Source organism: Trichechus manatus, unplaced genomic scaffold (assembly GCF_000243295.1).
Source record: "Trichechus manatus latirostris isolate Lorelei unplaced genomic scaffold, TriManLat1.0 scaffold00149, whole genome shotgun sequence".
In the NCBI taxonomy this organism is placed as follows: Eukaryota; Metazoa; Chordata; class Mammalia; order Sirenia; family Trichechidae; genus Trichechus; species Trichechus manatus.
This window is the reverse complement of record NW_004444085.1, coordinates 6,567,883-6,586,344: the sequence shown is the minus strand read 5'-3', so window position 1 is coordinate 6,586,344 and position 18,462 is coordinate 6,567,883. Positions and strand designations below refer to the sequence as shown.

Sequence of the window (18,462 nt, the reverse complement as noted above, 5' to 3'; positions counted from 1 at the left end):
TGAACTGGGAGAGGCCTCTACCCTGATCTGTGGACTTGGGATGTTTTAGCCTCTACAATTGCGTGAGCTATTTCCTTGATATAAATATCTCTCTCTATATATTTATATGCTCTACTGGTTTTGCTTCTCTAGAGAACCCAGCCTAAGACGGGGGTGGGGGGTGTTGTGTATGGTTTCTAATTGTGTATTTATCGTTTTGTTCTTGTATTGTTTTCCTGAATTCTTTCGTTTGTTTGTGTTTTCCTTGGCTTTGTCTGTGTTTTCCTTAATCTCTTGGAGAACACTATATGTTAATCTTTTGAATTCTTTATCAGCTAGTTCCATTACCATTTCTTCCTCCAAAAGATTTGTGGTTCTTTATTTTGTCACTTGCTAGAGCCATCTTGTCCTGCTTCTTTATGTGACTTGATATTGTCTGTTGTCTCCAAGGCATTAAGGTGTAATTATACTAATTTGTTGTATGTTTGTTTGCTACTTCCTGATTTTTTGTTTTGTGTGTTTTGGTATATCCAAGTAGGCAAGGTGTGCCTGCTACCCTGGTCACTAGTCTGGCCACACTGGAACTCTCATCACCTCTCTCCAGGTAGTTGGGGTAGCAGCTGCGTGTGTCAGCATGGGTCTCTCTTTGCTGGTCTTGTTGGGTGGCTGAGGATGTAGCTGGCATTGCTGGTGAGGTAATGTGTCTGCTGTGCTGGTCACCTAAGTGTGGGTGCAGGAAGCAGTCTCAGTAGTCAATAGGTTGGATGTTGTGTGTGTGCACTGCCAATTGCTGGGTGGAAGGGGCGAGGGTGCCGGAGTTGTTGGTCTCTGGGTAGGTGGTACAGAAACTCTCAGCAACAATCCAGGGTGGGAAGGGCTTCGGGGGAGGGAGGGTCAGAATGGGCATAAGCCTCCAGTTGCAGGGCTGGGTGGTACATGAGGTGAGGCAGTGGGGATGCCACCAGTTCATGAGTGCCTGCTAGGAACGTGTGCCCTGTCAGAGTGCAGTGAAGGGAAGGATGTGGTGCCGCTTCTCTGGCCCCGGCACAGGTGGCTGGAGGGAGTAGGAGGTGCTGTTGGTCTATGTGCCCTGGCACGGGTAGCTGGGTGTAGGAGCAGATAGCTCCAGTTTGCGAGTTCCTAGCACTAGTGGCTGGGTGGAGCAGTGGATTCCATCAGTCTGTGGGCCCCTGATGTGGATGACTGGGCATAGGAACAGGCTCTGCTGGTCCTTGGTCCCTGACACATTTGACTGGGTAGAAGAAGGGGTGCCACTGCATCCCAGGCCCCTGGTGCTGGCAGCCAGGTGGAAAAGCAGATGCTGCTGGTCCACGGGCCCCTGCTCAGATGGCTAGGTTTGGGAGCAGGCACCACCAGTCTGCAGGACCCTGGCATGGGTGGGTGGGCAGAGGAAGTGACTCCACCAGTGCACAGGCCGCTGGCGTGAATGGGTAGACAGAAGAGGGGGTTCTGCCCATCTACGGGCTTCCAGCATGGGTGGCTCGGTGAAGAAGCATGTGCTGCCAGATCACAAGCCGTGGTATGATTAGGTGGGTAGAAGAGGGTACTCTACCAGTCCAAGGGCCCCCAGCGCGGGTCACTAGTTGGAGAAGTGGATGCTGCCATTCCACAGGCCTCCAGCACTCATGGCCATGCAGAGATAGGGCACTGCCAGTCCCCTGGTCCTTGGCACAAGTGGCTGAGTGAAGGGATGGGTGCCGCTGGTCCGTGGGCCCCTGGGTCAGAGCGGAGCAGTGTTGGGTGCTGCCGGACTGTGATTGTATATGTAGGGGTGGATGAGGAGGGTGGGGGGCACTGCAGGTCCATGGGCCTCCAGCACAGTAGGCTTGAGGGGCACAGTGGGTGAGGTGAGGTGTTTAACTTTTGCAGGGTGGGGAGCACTCCTATCTGCCTCTGGATGGGGATACAGAGTTGCACCTGCTAGGCTGCACTAGATAATGGGAGTTTGGCCTGGGAATGCTGCTTGCTTTGTCTCAATATGGATGCACTGTGCAGGTTCGGCTGGCAGGGTACCAGCGATCCATAATTCTCCATGTCCACTGTCTTTGTACAGTCCCTCCTTCCACTTGGCACTCGATCTGATTCTTCAGCCTTGCCTGTGATGCTCAGGGTTCCAAAGCTGTCTTCTATATCTGATTCACTTGTTTTCTCGGGTTTTTGTTGTTAAGAGGATGTTACGAGGCATCTGATTATGCTGCCATCTTGGGCCACCTCAAGGCTTCTTGATCTGTTTTTTTTTAATTGTAGTTGAGATGAAGGTTTACAGAGCAAACTAGCTTCTTATTAAACAATTAATATACATATTGTTTTATGACATAGGTTGCCAACCCCACAACATGTCAACAGTCTCCCCTTCTTGACCTTAGGGTTCCCCATTACAGCTTTCCTGTCCCCTCCTGCATTCTCATCCTTGTCCCTGGGCGGGTGTGCCCATTTTGTCTTGTTTTGTTTTATGGGCCTGTCTAATCTTTGGTTGAAGGGTGAAACTCTGGAGTGACTTCATTACTGAGCTAAAAGGGTGTCCAGAGGCCATACCCTCTGGGTTTCTCCAGGCTCTGTCAGACCAGTAAGTCTAGTCCTTTTTTTTTTTGAGTTAGAACTTTATTCTACATTTTTCTCCAGCTCTGTCCAGGATCCTCTACTGTGATCCTTGTCAGAACAGTCAGTGGTGGTAGCCAGGCACCATCTAGTTGTGCTGGACTTAGTCTGGTGGAGGCTGTGGTAGTTGTGGTCCATTAGTCGTTTGGACTAATCTTTACCTTGTGTCTTTGGTTTTCTTCATTCTCCCTTGCTCCAGTCGGGATGAGACCAGTGGAGTATCTTAGCTGGCTGCTCACAAACTTTTAAGACCCAAGACGCCACTCACCAAAGTAGAATGTAGGACATTTTCTTTATAAACTATGTTATGCCAGGTGAGCTACATGTTCCTCGAGACCATGGTTCCCACAGCCCTTAGCCCAGTAATTTGGTCCCTCAGGGAGTGTGAATGTGTCGGTGGAGCTTCCATGAACTTACCTTTGACAAGTTATGCTGGCTTCCCCAGTATTGTATACTGACTTACCCTTCACCAAAGTTACCACTTGTCTGTGGTTTATTGTTTTTCCCTCTCCACCCCTCCCCTCCCTCATAACCATCAAAGATTGTTTCTTTTTGTGTGTAAATCTTTTCATGAGTTTTTACAGTAGTGGTGTTATACAGTATTTGTCCTTTTGTGATTGACTTATTTCACACAGCATAGCGCCCTCAGATTCATCCACGTTGTGAGATGTTTCACAGATTCATCATTGTTCTTTATCTTTGCGTAGTATTCCACTGTGTGTATGTACTATAGTTTGTTTATCCATTCATCTGTTGATGGGCACCTGGGTTGTTTCTATCTTTTTACTATTGTGAACAATGCTGCAATGAACATGGGTGTGCATGTGTCTATTTGTGTGATGGCTCTTATTTTTCTAGAATATATTCCTAAGAGTGGGACTGCTGAATCATGTGGTATTTCTATTTCTAACTTTTTAAGGAAGCACAATTTTGTTTTCCAAAATGGTTGTACCGTTTTGCATTCCCACCAGCAGCACATAAGAGTTCCAGTCTCCTTGCAGCCTTTCCAACATTTGTTATTTTCTGTTTTTCTGATTCCTTCCAGTAATGTCGGAGTGAGATGGTATCTCATTGTGGTTCTAATTTGTATTTCTCTAATGGCTAGTGATTGCAGGCATTTCCTAAAGTGTCTGTTAGCCACTTGAATGTCTTCTTTGGTGACGTGTCTGTTCATACCATTTGCCCATTTTTTAATTGGATTATTTGTCTTTTTGTTGTAGAGCTGTTGGATTTTCCTGTAGATAATAGAGAGTAGACAGACCTTTTTTGAATTTGTCATAGACAATTTTTTTCCCCAGTCTGTAGGTTCTCTTTTCACTCTTGGTGAAATCTTTTGATGAGCATAAGTGTTTAATTTTTAGAAGATCCCATTCATCTGGCTTATCTTCTGGTGTTTGTGTATTGTTAGTTGTGGTTTGTATCCTGTTAATGCTCTGTATTAGGGCCTCTAGCATTGACCCTACTTTTTCTTCTATGATCGTTATAATTTTTGGTTTTATATTTAGGTCTTTGATCCATTTTGAAGTAGTTTTTGTGTATGGTGTGATGTATGGGTCCTATTCATTTTTTTTGCAGATGGACATCTAGTTTTCCCAGCACAATTTATTAAAAAAGATTGTCTTTTCCCCATTTGATGGAGTTTGGGTATTTGTCAAAGATCAGGTGACCATAGATGGATGGATTTACATCTGGGTTCTCAATTCTGTTCCATTGATCAATGTATCTGTCGTTGTACCAGTACCAGCCTGTTTTGACTACTGTAGCTGTATAGTAGGTTCTGAGGTCAGGTAGTGCAAGTCATCCTACTTTCTTCTTCTTCAGTAGTGCTTTACTTATCTGGGGCCTGTTCCTTTTGCATATAAAGTTAATGATTAGTTTTTCCACCTGTGTAAAGAATGCTGTTGGTAGTTGGATCGGGAATTGCATTGTATTTGTAGATTGACATTTTCACAATGTTGAGTCTACCTATCCATGAGCATGGTATGTTTTTCCATTTATGTAGGTCTTGTTTGGTTTCTTACAGTAGTTTTGTAGTTTTCTTTGTATAGGTCTTTTACATCGCTGGTTAGATTTATTCCTAAGTATTTTATTTTTTTAGAGGGTATTATAAATGGTATTGTTTTCCTGATTTCCTTTCCGTAGTTCACTTTATTGGTGTATAGGAATCCAACTGATTTTTGTATTTTTATCTTATATTCTGCTACTCTGCTGAAACTTTCTATTAGATCCAGTAGTTTTCGCGTTGAGACTTTTGGGTTTTCTATGTATAGTATCATATGTTTCTGGAAAAGTACAGTTTTACTTCTTCCTTACCAGTTTGAATACCCTTTATTTTTCTTCACTTATTACTCTAGCTAGGACTTCCAGCACAGTGTTAAATAGGAGTGGTGATAAAGGGCATCTTTGTGTTATTCCTGTTATCAAGGGGAATGTTTTCAGCCTCTGTCCATTAAGAATGGTGTTGACTGTTGGTTATGTATAGATGTCCTTTATTATGTTGAGGAATTTCCCTTCTGTACCTATTTTATTGAGAATTTTTATCAGGAATGGGTGTTGGACTTTGTCAAATGCCTTTTCTGCGTCCATTGAGATGATGTTGTGCTTATTTTATGTTATTTATGTGGTGGATTATGTTGATTAATTTTCTAATGTTGAACCATCCTTGCATACTGGTATGAATCCCACTTGGTTGGGTGTATTTTTTTAATATGATGAATTCCGTTGGCTAGAATTTTGTTGAGAATTTTTGCATCTGTGTTTATGAGAGATATTGGTGTGTAATTTTCTTTTTTGGTGGTGTCTTTGCTTGGTTTTGACATCAGGGTTATGCTGGCTTCATAGAATGAATTCAGAAATATCCCTTCCTTTTCTGTGTTCTGAAATAGTTTGAGTAGTATTGGTGTTAGCTCTTCTCTGAAAGTTTGGTAGAATTCTCTAGTGAAGCCATCTGGGCCAGGGTTTTTTTTTTTTTTTTCCGTTGGGAGTTTTATTACCTTTTCAATCTCTTCTCTTGTTATTGGTCTGTTCAGATTTTCAACTTCAGCTTGTGTTAGTTTGAGTAGGTAGTGTGTTTCTAGAAATTTGTCCATTTCCTCTAAAGGATGGAAAAAATTTATCAGAAATTTGTCCATTTTCTCTGAATTTGTTGGAGTATAGTTTTTCATAATACTGTCATGATCCTTTTTTTATCTGTTGGGTCTATTGTAATGTCCCCCATTTCATTTCTTCTTTGGGTTATTTGCATCCTCTCCTGTTTTTCTTTTGTCAGTCTGGCCAGTGGTTTGTCAATGTTGTTGATCCTTTCAAAGAACCAACTTTTGGTTTTGTTGATTCTTTCTGTTGTGTTTGTATTCTGTTGTGTTTCTATTATCTATTTCATTTATTTTTGCTCTGGTCTTTGTTATTTCTTTTCTTCTGGTGTATGTGGACTTCTTTTGCTGCTCTCTTTCTGTTTTTTCAAGTCGTGTAGCTAATGTTTTGATTTTGTCCCTTTCTTTTTTGTTGTGTTTATCTATTGCTATAATTGACATCTGAGCACTCCCTGTGCTATGTCCCAAAGGTTTTGGTATGATGTGTTTTCATTCTCATTTGGTTCTAGCAATTTGTTGATTCCATCTTTGATTTCTTCTTTTACCCTGTGGTTTTTAAGTAGGGAGTTATTCAGTTGCCATGTATTTGGGTTTTTTTTTCCTCGCTCTTCCTGTTACTAAGTTCTACTTTGATGGTGTTGTGATCAGAGAAGACACTTTGTAAAATCTCAGTGTTTTGGATTTTGTTAAGGGTTGCTTTGTGGCCTAAGATGTGGTCTATTCTGGGCAATGTTTCGTGTATGTTGGAAAAGAATGTGTAGTTTGCTGCTATTGGGTGGAGTGTTCTATATGTCTGTCAGGTCAAGTTGGTTGATTGTGGCCATTAGATCTTCTGTATCTTTGTTGGATTTGTTTCTAGATGTTCTGTCCTTTATTAAGAGTCATGTGTTAAGGTTTCCTGCTGTTAGTTTGGAGCTATCAGTTTCTCTTTTCAGTGCCATTAATGTTTGTTTCATGTATTTTGGAGCCCTGTCATCGGATGCTTAGATATTTATTATAGTTATGTCTTCATACTGGATTGTCCCTTTAATAATAATATAATGCTTTTCTTTGTCCTTTATGGTAGATTTGCTTTTAAAGTCTATTTTATCTGAGATTAGTATTGCTACTCCTGCTGTTTTTTGGTAGCTGTTTGCTTGATACATTTTTTTCCATCCTTTGATTTTTTAATAAATTTGTCTTTGTTTCTAAGGTGTGTCTCTTATAGACAAGCATGTTGATGGGTCCGTTTTTTAATCCATTCTGTCACTTTCTGGTTTTTTTGGGGGGTCCGTTTAGGTGATTTACATTCACTGTGATTATTGATAGGTGTGAGTTTATTGCTACCATTTTGTAGTGCTTTTTTTTTTTTTTTATGGTGCTGACGTTTTCCTTTTTCCCCTTACTCTCCTGTACTGAATTTTTTTGTTTGTGTGCTTTTTTTTGTTTCTTTTGTTTTTGTACATTTTGTGTTAATTGAGACTGTATGTTTTTCTTCTCTATTTTGATGAGTAGGTTTGTTAACTTTCTTTGTGGTTACCTTGCAGTTTAACCCTATCTTCCTAAGCTTAAACCAGTCTTTTATTAGTTGGTATCGCCTTGACTTCCTCTCCATTTGGAAGTTCTATACCTACACCATTTATTCCTTCTTTTATTGTTCTGATGTTGTTGTCATTTACAGATTAACCTCGCTGGTTCCCTGTTGTATATCTTTTAGTTTTATTTTATCCTTGAGTTCATTACCTAGGGTAGTATCTGGCTGATGCGGTCTTGTGTCATAGATTCAGACTGTTGTCTGATGTTGTAAGTTCTCTAACAGAAGGACTCCCTTTAATAGTTCTTGTAAGTTTTGTTTGATTTTTACATATTCTCTTAATTTATGTTTACCTGGAAATGTCCTGATTTCGCCATCATAATTGAGTGAGAGTTTTGTAGGATATATTCTTCTTGGTTGGCAGTTTTTTTTCTTTCAAGGTTTTATATATGTCATCACATTGTCTTCTTGCCTTCGTGGTTTCTGCCGAGTAATCGGAGCTTAGTCTTATTATTTCCTCTCTGTATGTGACTTTTCATTTTTATCAAGCTGGTCTCAGGATTCTTTCTTTGTCTTTGGTTTTAGTGAGTATGATTATGATATGTCTTGGTGATTTTCTTTTGGGGTCTGTCCTATATGGGAAGTGGTTCCCAATGAGTGGCACTACACAACCATCAAGAAGGAGCAGAGATGGCACATGGCACCAGGTGTTCGTGAGAATGAAAGAAAGGAAGGTAGAGAGAGACAAGTAACCAAGGTGGGAAAAAAAGGCCCCAAAGGAGCCCACTGGCTTGTCAGTGTGGACCAGGGAAGTGGTTCCCCAGCTTAGTGGTGCTTCTCAGCCCATCAAGAAGGGGCTGAGGTAGCAGGCAGTGCCAGGCATTGGTGAGAAAGGAAAGGAAGGAGGAGAGAGAGAGAGAAGAAACCAAAAGAAGCCAAAAAAGCAACAACAGCAACAAAAAATGGCACTAAAGGAGGCAGCCAGTGGGGGCAGGGTGAATGCAAGTGGCAAGTCGCTGGCATCTCCCTGGCTGGGGGACTGCAGCCTGCCGGAAAGCGGCAGAGGCTGTGCAGGGAAAGCAGCAGAGGGCTGTGCAGGGCTGGGAAAGGATGTATCCCTGGTTACTAGGTGCTCTATCTCCTGCTGAGAGCTCTGTGAAACTGCCTTCCTGTGCTCCCTGTCTGTCATTCTTGGTGACTAAGGGGTCCAAGATGGCAAATCTGTGAGGGGACTTCTACTTCATAGCTTTGCTCGTTCTCTGTCAGTTTCTTCTTCCATTCGGAGCTTGGATGAGCTCTTATTCCTTCATTTGTGCTTAGCATTCCAGGATTGACATTTGTATCTGTTTTTCTTAGTTTTTTGGATCTTTGCTGCAGAGGGACAGCATGGTGCTTCTGTCTATAGCACCATGTTGGCTCTGCCTCCTAAGGCTTCTTGATCTTGATTCCACTAATCTTTTTTCCCATAAGACCCTGAACTGCAAATTCTTAATTCTTATCCTAAAGCAATTTACTGGAATCTCACTCCTGCAATTTGGGAGAGAATAGTCTTTATTGATTTGTATTTTAATTTCATTTCCTAAGACAGGTATTTAAGCAATGTAAAATGATTCCAGGCAACTGTAATTAGATTTTGATTTAAGAGTTGTATTTGGAAATGCCTTTATTTTTTGTTTATCTAATTTTAGGTTTAATACCTGGAGGGAGGATAAAATTAGTACACAGCTCTGTGATTCAGTTGAATAACAGGTAAGACTATGCCATTTTGGATATGCTAAAGCAATTTCCTTATCTTACAAAGATCAATTTCTCACAGGAGGAAAATAACATTAGATAATTGGCAATGAAGAAATCTGTTTCTCACATTGTAATTTTTGCTATTTAATTATTTTATTATTAATGAGTCAGTTTGATAAATAAAACATCCGCGTGTTTAGCTAACATTTTTTCTATAAGATATTTTCTGTCTTATAAATTGTTACTGTTTGACTATTTTTTATCCATTTTTAATACAATCTGGAAGTTAAACTTGAATTAGATAATTTGCAGGAACCAGAAACATTAACATGAAAGTTTTATTCAGTAATTTAGATTTCTGCTTTTAGTCATATAACTTAATATGACATAAAAATCTTAATAATTGTACTGATTTCATTTGTGGTATTTATCTGTTCCTTGTTAATTTATTTTGGAAAGAATTCACTTGTTGCCATTTACTGCAGTTTGTCGTTAACCATCAACATGTGAATTATGCATGAAGTATGTTTTATATTAGCCTGGCTCCTCATCATCACACAGAATATTTGTGATTTGTGGATAATGAATAATATATGCTGAGAGATTTTAGATAAACTTTGGTTGGTTTAAATATAATTATGAAAGTAAATCACTTATGTTTTTAGAAAGTCATCCAGTGTATTACAGAGTCAAATATAAGTGATTTCTGGATTAGTCACAGTTTGGCTTACTGATCCCACCATTTCATCATATGGTTCCCTCACTGGATTTCTTTAAGACTGTTTTTATCTTAGTTATATCCCTTATCATTTTATACCATTTATTTTTTTTAACTATGAATTTTTCCCGTGCTTCATTATACAGTACACTCTTTAAAGGAAAGTATTTTATGTATCTGATGTCAGTTCTCCCTCCCCTCTAAAATGTCCTAGCAGTGCATTCCCTAGATCTGTGCAAAATAAATGTTCACCAGACGTTTATTCAACAAACTGTATTGAGTATATTCTATGTGTCAGCTTTGGGCTAGGCACAAGGAATAATGTCTCTTTCCTCAAGGAGCTCCTATAAGGAGGCAGACAGGGAAAACATGATTGTTATTGTAAGTGGGGTTCTTGAATTTCAGACGAAGAAGACTCTGAAATGGAATTGAGTGTGCAGGATGTTTCTTAAGGAGTTCTGTTGGGATCAGCATCTGTGAAAGTGGGGAAAGAAGCAGAATTGGGCAGAGAGGAGGAGTGGAGCTGTGACTAAGACCCAGCAACAGCCTCTAATGTCCAGTGAGTTCTGGGCTAGAATGGCCAGGCCTTTATACTGTCTCCTTGATCATCAATGAATGTGGGCCACCCTCAGAAGAGGTGTGATGTTGGGTGAAGTAGCTCTCCACAGCTGAGGTAATCCCTGAAGGGCTGACAACCGAAGGGTGTCTGTCTTCAGCACTCCTAGCCTATCTAGATCTTAGAAAACAAGTAGTTTACTGAAGTGTGGGGATATGGGTGGTGCACATCCATGTTCACCACGATTATAATATGGTTTATTATGTGCTGTGTGAGAGGAATAAATAAGCCATGTAGAAGCTCAAAGGAAAGGACAGATTTGGGGGGGATGGAGTGAAATGGTGACTTCTTAGAGAGGCGATAACTAAACTGAGTCTTTGAAAGACTGGAGTTAGTTAGACGAAGAATCTTCAGTCAGAGGGAACATTACATATGAAGGCCTAGTACGTATGAGGGGTCCCTGGGTGATGCAAACAGTTAAGGACTCAGCTGCTAACCAAAAGGCTAGAGGTTTGAGTCCACCCAGAGGTGCCTCAGAAGAAAGGCTTGGTGATCTACTTCCCAAAAATCAGTTACTGAAAACCCTATGGAGCACAGTTTTACTCTGAGATACATGAGGTCACCATGAGTCGGAGTTGACTCAATGGCAGCTGGTTTTAGTATGTATGAAAATGCAGGATGCATTTAGGAAACCATCAGTAGGTTTTATGTCAAGAGATATGGGAGATGAGTCAGTGGCCAGACCCTAAAGAATCCTGTTTGCTGTGCTAAAGGGTTTAGACATTATCTTGAAGACGATAGGGAGCCATTAAAAGATTTTAAGGCAAGGAGTGACATGTCTTATATGTGATTTAGAATGATCAAATTGGCAACAGTGTACGTATAGAACAGAAGAAAGGAAATTTGAATTAGGGTGACCAGTTAAGAGGCTATTGTAGTAACCCATATGAAAATTAAGGGTCTGAACTAAGGTAGTAATAGTGGACATGGAGAGAAGGGTATGAAGTAAAGGGGTAGAACTGAAATAACCTGGTGACTGATTATAGGAATGAATGAGAGTGAAAAGCCTAGGTTGGCCTTGTCTACTGCCCCCAAATGTGTCTAGTTTGGTCACTGAGTACCATTCACATGATAAAAAATATAAGAGGAAAAGAGGTTTGTAGGAGTTTTGTAATGGTAGGAAATGGTTCAGTTTAGGATAGACTGAGCTTGAGGTGTTCATAGAGATGTCCAGGAGGCATTTGACTCCACAGGAGGAATCTCAGCTGGAGGCACAAATTTGGGAGCCATCAGCTTATAAGTGATATTTGCAGTCCTGAAGGTAATTGTGAGAAGAGACCCTAAGGTGCAAAACTGGGGTCTGTCTTTTCAAGATAGGTGGAGGAAGAGGAGCTTGGAAAGGAGACTGATAAAGAAAGGGTGGCCAGATTCCTGACTTCTGACTATGACAGCATAGCAGAAGGAACTAACAAGGACCCCTTTACTGTTACAAACATGTGTACTGTATAAAGTAACTTTATAACAAAAGTCTTATTGTTATAAAACTAAATATAGTTTTAAAAAGAAAAAAAAGGAAAATCTCTAAATGCCAGAAACAAGAAGGGTAAACAAAGAGAAACAAGGAGTGGTAAGCTTGTGAGCCAATGTTGTGACAACCTGCAGAAAGAAAAATATCAGACCCAGGTGTAGGCCTTGGCTGCTAACAAAAGGTTGGCAGTTCAAACCCACCCAGTGGCTCCATGGAAGAAAGCCTGGTGATCTGCTTTTATAAAGATTACAGCCAAGAAAACCCTTTTGGAGCACAGTTCTACTCTGACATACATGGGGTAGTCATGAGCTGGAATTGACTTGATGGCAATTTTTTTTTTTTCTTTTTAAATTTGTAATAGGCCTTAATGACTGTGCCTGGCACTTCGGCACACAATTAGGAGCAAATTGGGTTTCTTTGAGGCAGGGAGATCCTACACAAATTGAGACCGCCTACACAGGACTCTGGAATTCACTGCCCCTGCAGTGAAAGAGGAGCCCTGGTGATGCAGTGGTTAAGAGCTCAGCTGCTAACCAAAAGGTCAGCAGTTCGAATCCACCAGCTGCTCCTTGGAAACCCTATGGGGCAGTTCTACTCTTCTATAGAGTCGCTAAGAGTCAGAATTGACTTGATGGCAGTAAGTTTGGTTTTTTGGCTTTCAGTGAAAAAGAAATCCAGAAAGCCTCACTCCCAGCCTAGGAAAGACAAAGAAGCTTCAAAGAATTTGAAATCCCAAACTCTGGGTGTGATTTGGGAATCTTGAAGCCAAGAACTTAACATAAAAATCCCAGACCAGTGAACCCCTTCAGTGGTTTTACCATAAAAGCATAGATAAAACTACTTGGTAGGGTAGGGGTACTTTCATAAGCTAGGGTGCACGGTATTCCCACAGGAAAACAATCTATGCTGAAGATGAGTTCACAGACAAAAATTTCAAACATAAGGAAACAGTACACCGTAGTATAACAGATAGGATTAGCATGTCAAGAACTTGAGATAATTATAAAATCTAAAAGATATTTCTAGAAATGAAACTATCATATCTGTAATTTTACTACTTAGTGAATAGTTAAATAGCAGATTAGACATAATGGAGAAAGAATTAGTGAGTAGGATAGATCTGAATAAATTATCAAAAGTGCAGTAATAGAAAAATAAATACAAAACAAAGAGTGGTTAAGAATCACAGAAGAAACATCTAGTGATACATAATAATTGCTAAATAAGTATCCAGTATCGTCATTATCCTTAAGGTTTCAACACAATCCATCTGCTCATCTTTATATTTTTTTTCAGTCTTTCCCATAAAGATAATGCATTTTGGGGGACTGCACAAACACTGAATGTTAAGTTTCTGCCTTCAGATCCTAATCATTTTATTGTTGGCACAGACATGGTGAGTAATATTTTAAGTTTCGTTCTATAACTCATTCTTCTCCTTTCATAGAGTTGCCTGATCTATATCTTCAGTAAAGATTAACTTATTCTTTGATTTTATTATAATCTAATTTAAATTGTTTCAAGAATAGTAGCTTTATTCAGCCTTACACCTAATACTTTTCTTTAGTCACTGTGGTCTTCTTCTTATAATTAGGGTCTTATAAGTCACGGAGCAAGACATGATTTGAGAGTGTCTCCTAAACTGTTCAAACCCCAACAACATGGTATAAGACCAGTAAAAGTTAATGTGATTGATTTTTCACCATTTGGAGAACCAATATTCTTGGTAAGAAACACTATTTTTTAAAGCACCAATTCTTTTTAATAGTATTATTTGCTTATTTGGACAATATAACACTTGGCAGTGATCTACTGGAGAATTTTAAAAATTGATTGTTTATTAGACCACAAATTGGTCATGTATTAGTCTTCAATGGTCTAAAATGTAGAAACATGAAATTAATAACAGAGATTTTCAGAAAAAAAAAAACACATACAAATTTAACTCTCTTAACTAATACTTTGTTCAACTGTAAACTATTTAGAAATCAAGAGAAGAATGCCAAATATCAAAACCTGTGCCGTAGCCAAGTGTGTACTTGTTGTTAGGTACTGTTGAGTCGGTTCCCACTCATAGCAACCCTATCTACAACAAAACGAAACACCGCCCAGTCCTGCGCCATCCTCATGATCGTTGTTATGCCTGAGCCCTTTGTTGCAGACACTGTGTCAATCCATCTTGTTGAGGGTCTTCTTTTTTGCTGACCCTACACTTTACCAAGCATGATGTCCTTCTCCAGGGACTGGTTCCTCCTGATAACGTGTCCAAAGTATGTGAGGTGAAGTCTCCTCATCCTTGCTTCTAAGGAGCATTCTGGCTGTACTTCTTCCAAGACAGACTTGTTTGTTCTTTTGGCAGTTTATGGTATATTCAGTATTCTTCCCCAGCGCCACAACTCAAAGATGTCAATTCTTTTTCATTCTTCCTTACTCATTGTCCAGCTTTCACATGCATATGAGGTGATTGAAAACACCATGGCTTGGGTCAGGTGCACCTTAGTCCTTAGACATCTTAGTCCCCAGACACCTTTGCTTTTTAACGCTTTAAAGAGGTCTTTTGCAGCAGATTTGCACAATGCAATGCGTCATTTGATTTCCTGACTTCTGCTTCCATGGGTGTTGATTGTGGAACCAAGTAACGTGAAATCCTTGACAACTTCAATCTTTTCTCCGTTTATCATGATGTTGCTTATCGCTTCAGTCATGAGGATTTTTGTTTTATGTTGAGGTGTAATCCATAATGAAGGCTGTAGTCTTTGATCTTCTTCAGTAAGTGCTTCAAGTCCACTTCACTTTCAGCAAGTACAGTTGTTTCATCTCCATATCACAGGTTGTTAATGAGTCTTCCTCCTATCCTGATGTCCTGTTCTTCATATAGTCCAGCTTCTCGGATTATTTGCTCAGCACAGAGATTGAAGAAATACGGTGAAAGGATACAACCTTGATGCACACCTTTCCTGACTTTAAACCATGCAGTATCCCCTTGTTCTGTTCGAACGACTGCCTCTTGATCTATGTACAGGTTCCTCATAAGCACAATTAGTGTTCTGAAACTCCTATCCTTCACAGTGTTGTTCATAATTTGTTATGATCCACACAGTTAAATGCCTTTGCATAGTCAGTACAACACAGGTAAACATCTTTCTGGTATTCTCTGCTTTCAGCGAGGATCCATCTGACATCATCAGTGATGTCCCTCGTTCCACATCCTCTTCTGAATCCAGCTTGAATTTCTGGCAGTTCCCTGTCGATGTACTGCTGCAGCCACTCTTGAATGATCTTCTGCAAAATTTTACTTGCATGTGATATTGATGATATTGTTCGATAATTTCCGCATTCTGTTGGATCACCTTTCTTTGGAATTGGCACAAATATGGATCTCTTCGTGTCGGTTGGCCAGGTATCTGTCTTCCAAATTTTTGGCATAGACAAGTGAGCACTTCCAGCACACTACATCCGTTTGTTGAAACATTTCAGTTAGTATCCTGTCAATTCCTGGAGCCTTGTTTTTTGCCAGTGCCTTCAGTGCAACTTGGACTTCTTCCTTCAGTACCATTGGTTCTTGATCATATGCTACCTCCTGAAATGACTGAACGTCGATCATTTCTTTTTGGTACAGTGACTCTGTGTATTCCTTCCATCTGCTTTTGATGCTTCCTGTGTCGTCCAGTATCTTGCCCATGGAATCCTTCAGTACCGCAACTTGAGGCTTGAATTTTTTCTTCAGTTCTTTCAGCTTGTGAGAAATGCGGAGTGTGTTCTTCCCTTTTGGTCTTTGCACATGTCATTATAATACCTTACTTGTTCTTCTCGAGCCATCCTTTAAAATCTTCTGTTCAGCGTTTTTGCTTCGACATTTCTTCAGTTCACTTTAACTACTCGCCATTGGAACAAGTTTCAGAGTCTCTTCTGACATTCTTTTTTTTTTAAATATTGTTCACGATGTATTGCTTTTCTTGCTAAACAAATCTGTTTCATCCATCACACTATTCCTTACAGAGATTATTCCTTGTTTTTTTTTTTTATTTTTTATTGTACTTTAGGTGAAGGTTTACAGAACAAACTAGCTTCTCATTAAACAATTAATGCACGTACTGTTTTGTGACATTGGTTGCCCACCCCACGACATGTCAACACTCTAGCCTTCTTGACCTTAGGTTCCCTGTTACCAGCTTTCCTGTTCCCTCCTGCATTCTCATCCTTGCCCTTGGGTTGGTGTGCCCATGTAGTCTCATTTTGTTTTAAAGCCTGTCTAATCTTTGGCTGAAGGGCGAACCTCTGAAGTGACTTCATTACTGAGCTAAAATAGCATCTGGGGGCCGTACTTTTGTAACATCCATTTTGGTGTTTTCTTTCTTTCCTGTCTTGTCGGTGACCTCTTGCTTTCTTCATGTATGATGTCCTTGATATCATTCTACAACTCATCTGGTCTTCAGTCATTAGTGTTCATTGCATCAAATCTGTTCTTGAGATGGTCTCTAAATTCAGGTGGGATATACTCAAGGCTGTACTTTGGCTCTCATGGACTTGTAATTTTCTTCCGCTTCAACTTGAACTTGCATATGAACAGTTGATGGTCCGTTCCACAGTCGGCCCCTGGCCTTGTTTTGACTGATGATAGTGGGCTTTTCCATCATCTCTTTCCACAGATGTAGTTGTTTTGATTCCTGTGTATTCCATCAGGCGAGGTCCACGTGTATAGTCGCCATTCATGTTGGTGGAAAAAGGTATTTGCAGTGAAGTCGTTGGTCTTGCAAAATTCTGTCATGTGATCTCTGGCATCGTTTCTATCACCAAGGCCATATTTTCCAATTACCAATCCTTCTTTGTTTCCAGCTTTTGCATTCCAATCACTAGTAATTATCAGTGCATCCTGACTGCATGTTCGATCAATCTCAGACTGCAGAAGTTGGTAAAAATATTCAGTTTCTTCATTTTTGGCCTTAGTGATTGGTGCGTAAATTTGAATAATAGTCATATTAACTGGTCTTTCCTTGTAGGCATATAGATATTATCACTGACAACGTTGTACTTTAGGATATATCTTGAAATGTTCTTTTTTATGATGAACATAACACCATTCAAGTTGTCATTCCTGGCATAGTAGACCATGTGATTGTTCCGATTCAAAATGACCAATACCAGTCCATTTCAGCTCACTGATGCCTAGGATATTAATGCTTATGGGTTCCATTTCATTTTTGATGATTTCCAATTTTCCTAGATTCATACTTTGTACATTCCACATTTCAATTATTAATGGATGCTTGCAGCTGTTTCTTATTTTGAGTTTTGCCACATCAGCAGATGAAGGTCCTGAAAGCTTGACTCCATCCACATCATTAAGGTCGACTCTGCTTTGAGCTGGCAGCTCTTTCCCAGTTGTCTTTCGAGTGCCTTCTTACCTGAGAGGCTCATCTTCCAACACGGTTTCAGGCAGTGTTCTGCTGCTATTCATAAGGTTTTCACTAGCTAATTCTTTTCAGAAGTAGACAGCCAGGTTCTTCTTCCTGGTCTTCCTTAGTCTGGAAGCTCAACTGAAACCTGTCTGCCATGGGTGAGCCTGCTGGTATTTGAAAACGGTGGCATGGCTTCCAGCATCACAGCAACACACAAACCCCCACAGTATGACAAACTGACAGAGACATGGGGGAAATTTGTACTTAGTGAAAAGAATTAGTGAAGAATTATTGCCTTGTGTTCTTTTATTATTTAACAGAACATAAAAATAATACAAATCAATGAACAGCTTTAACCTGCAGAGAAAGTCTAAGAATGACTATTAGGCATGTCAGGACCTTCCAGCTCCACACTGAGATAGAGAGGAATGTTGCAGGGAACATCTTTTTTGGATGTGGTTTCCTTACTATCTTCCCCTTCCTGGGCATGGTATGCCATCAGTGTGGTTTACTCCAAATCAATAGTCATGTTTTCCCAGCCTATAGATTTTTAAAGCAGGAAGCTTCTTATTTAAAGACTGGCTAGTTTGTGATGTCAAGCAGAAATACAGTAACTCAAGGGTACTGTCTATACATAGAGCTAGTGTGTGACTAGAGTAGGGATTTTTGGAAGGCCTTTCTTAAAAGAGTTGGGAAGTCCATTGGGGGCAGCCTAGAAGAGGCTCCTAGGTCAGTTTGTAAGTTGGGGTGGGAGAGGAGAGAAGGCAGAATATTTCAAAACTTTAGACATGATTAAATCTGATAGTTAACTGTTAAGAGTTAGTCCAGGATCAAGGCATCGTATTAGAACTCACATGTCACCTTCTCTCCATAAGAATCAGACTGAGACAAACAGTTGTTCTTTATTCTCTGCTGCTGTGATCCTTTGTTCATACTTCTCTTGCAGCACTTAAAACCCAAACACCAAATCCATTGCCCTTGAATTGATTCTGATTCATAGTGACCCTGTAGGACAGAGTAGAACTGCCTCATGGGTTTCCAAGGCTGTAATCTTCATGGAAGTAGACTGCCACATCTTTCTCCCGAGGGGCAGCTGGTGGGTTTGAACTGCTGGCCTTTCAGTTAGCAGCCTAGTGCTTAACTACTTCGCCACCATGGCTCCTTCATTGTAGCACTTGTAACATTGTATTATAAATTATGTTCATATGTCAGCATCCCTAAGGACTATAAGATTTCTGATAATAGAGATGGTGTTTTATGTATCTTTATATTTCCCAAAGTCCACAGGTGAGCCGTTCAGTATGGTAGCCACATATGACTATTG

The 18,462-nt window shown here is 40.2% G+C and overlaps 1 protein-coding gene across 1 annotated transcript in view; it reads left to right on the top strand.

Moving 5' to 3' along the window:
• Positions 1 to 18,462, top strand: part of DYNC2I1 (dynein 2 intermediate chain 1) — a 184,579-nt gene that overhangs the window by 149,073 nt on the left and 17,044 nt on the right. The window contains exons 21-23 of the mRNA XM_004385889.2: positions 8,889 to 8,949; positions 13,036 to 13,135; positions 13,334 to 13,465. Coding sequence (XP_004385946.1) covers positions 8,889 to 8,949; positions 13,036 to 13,135; positions 13,334 to 13,465 — 293 coding nt within the window. The remainder of the gene's footprint in view (positions 1 to 8,888; positions 8,950 to 13,035; positions 13,136 to 13,333; positions 13,466 to 18,462) is intronic.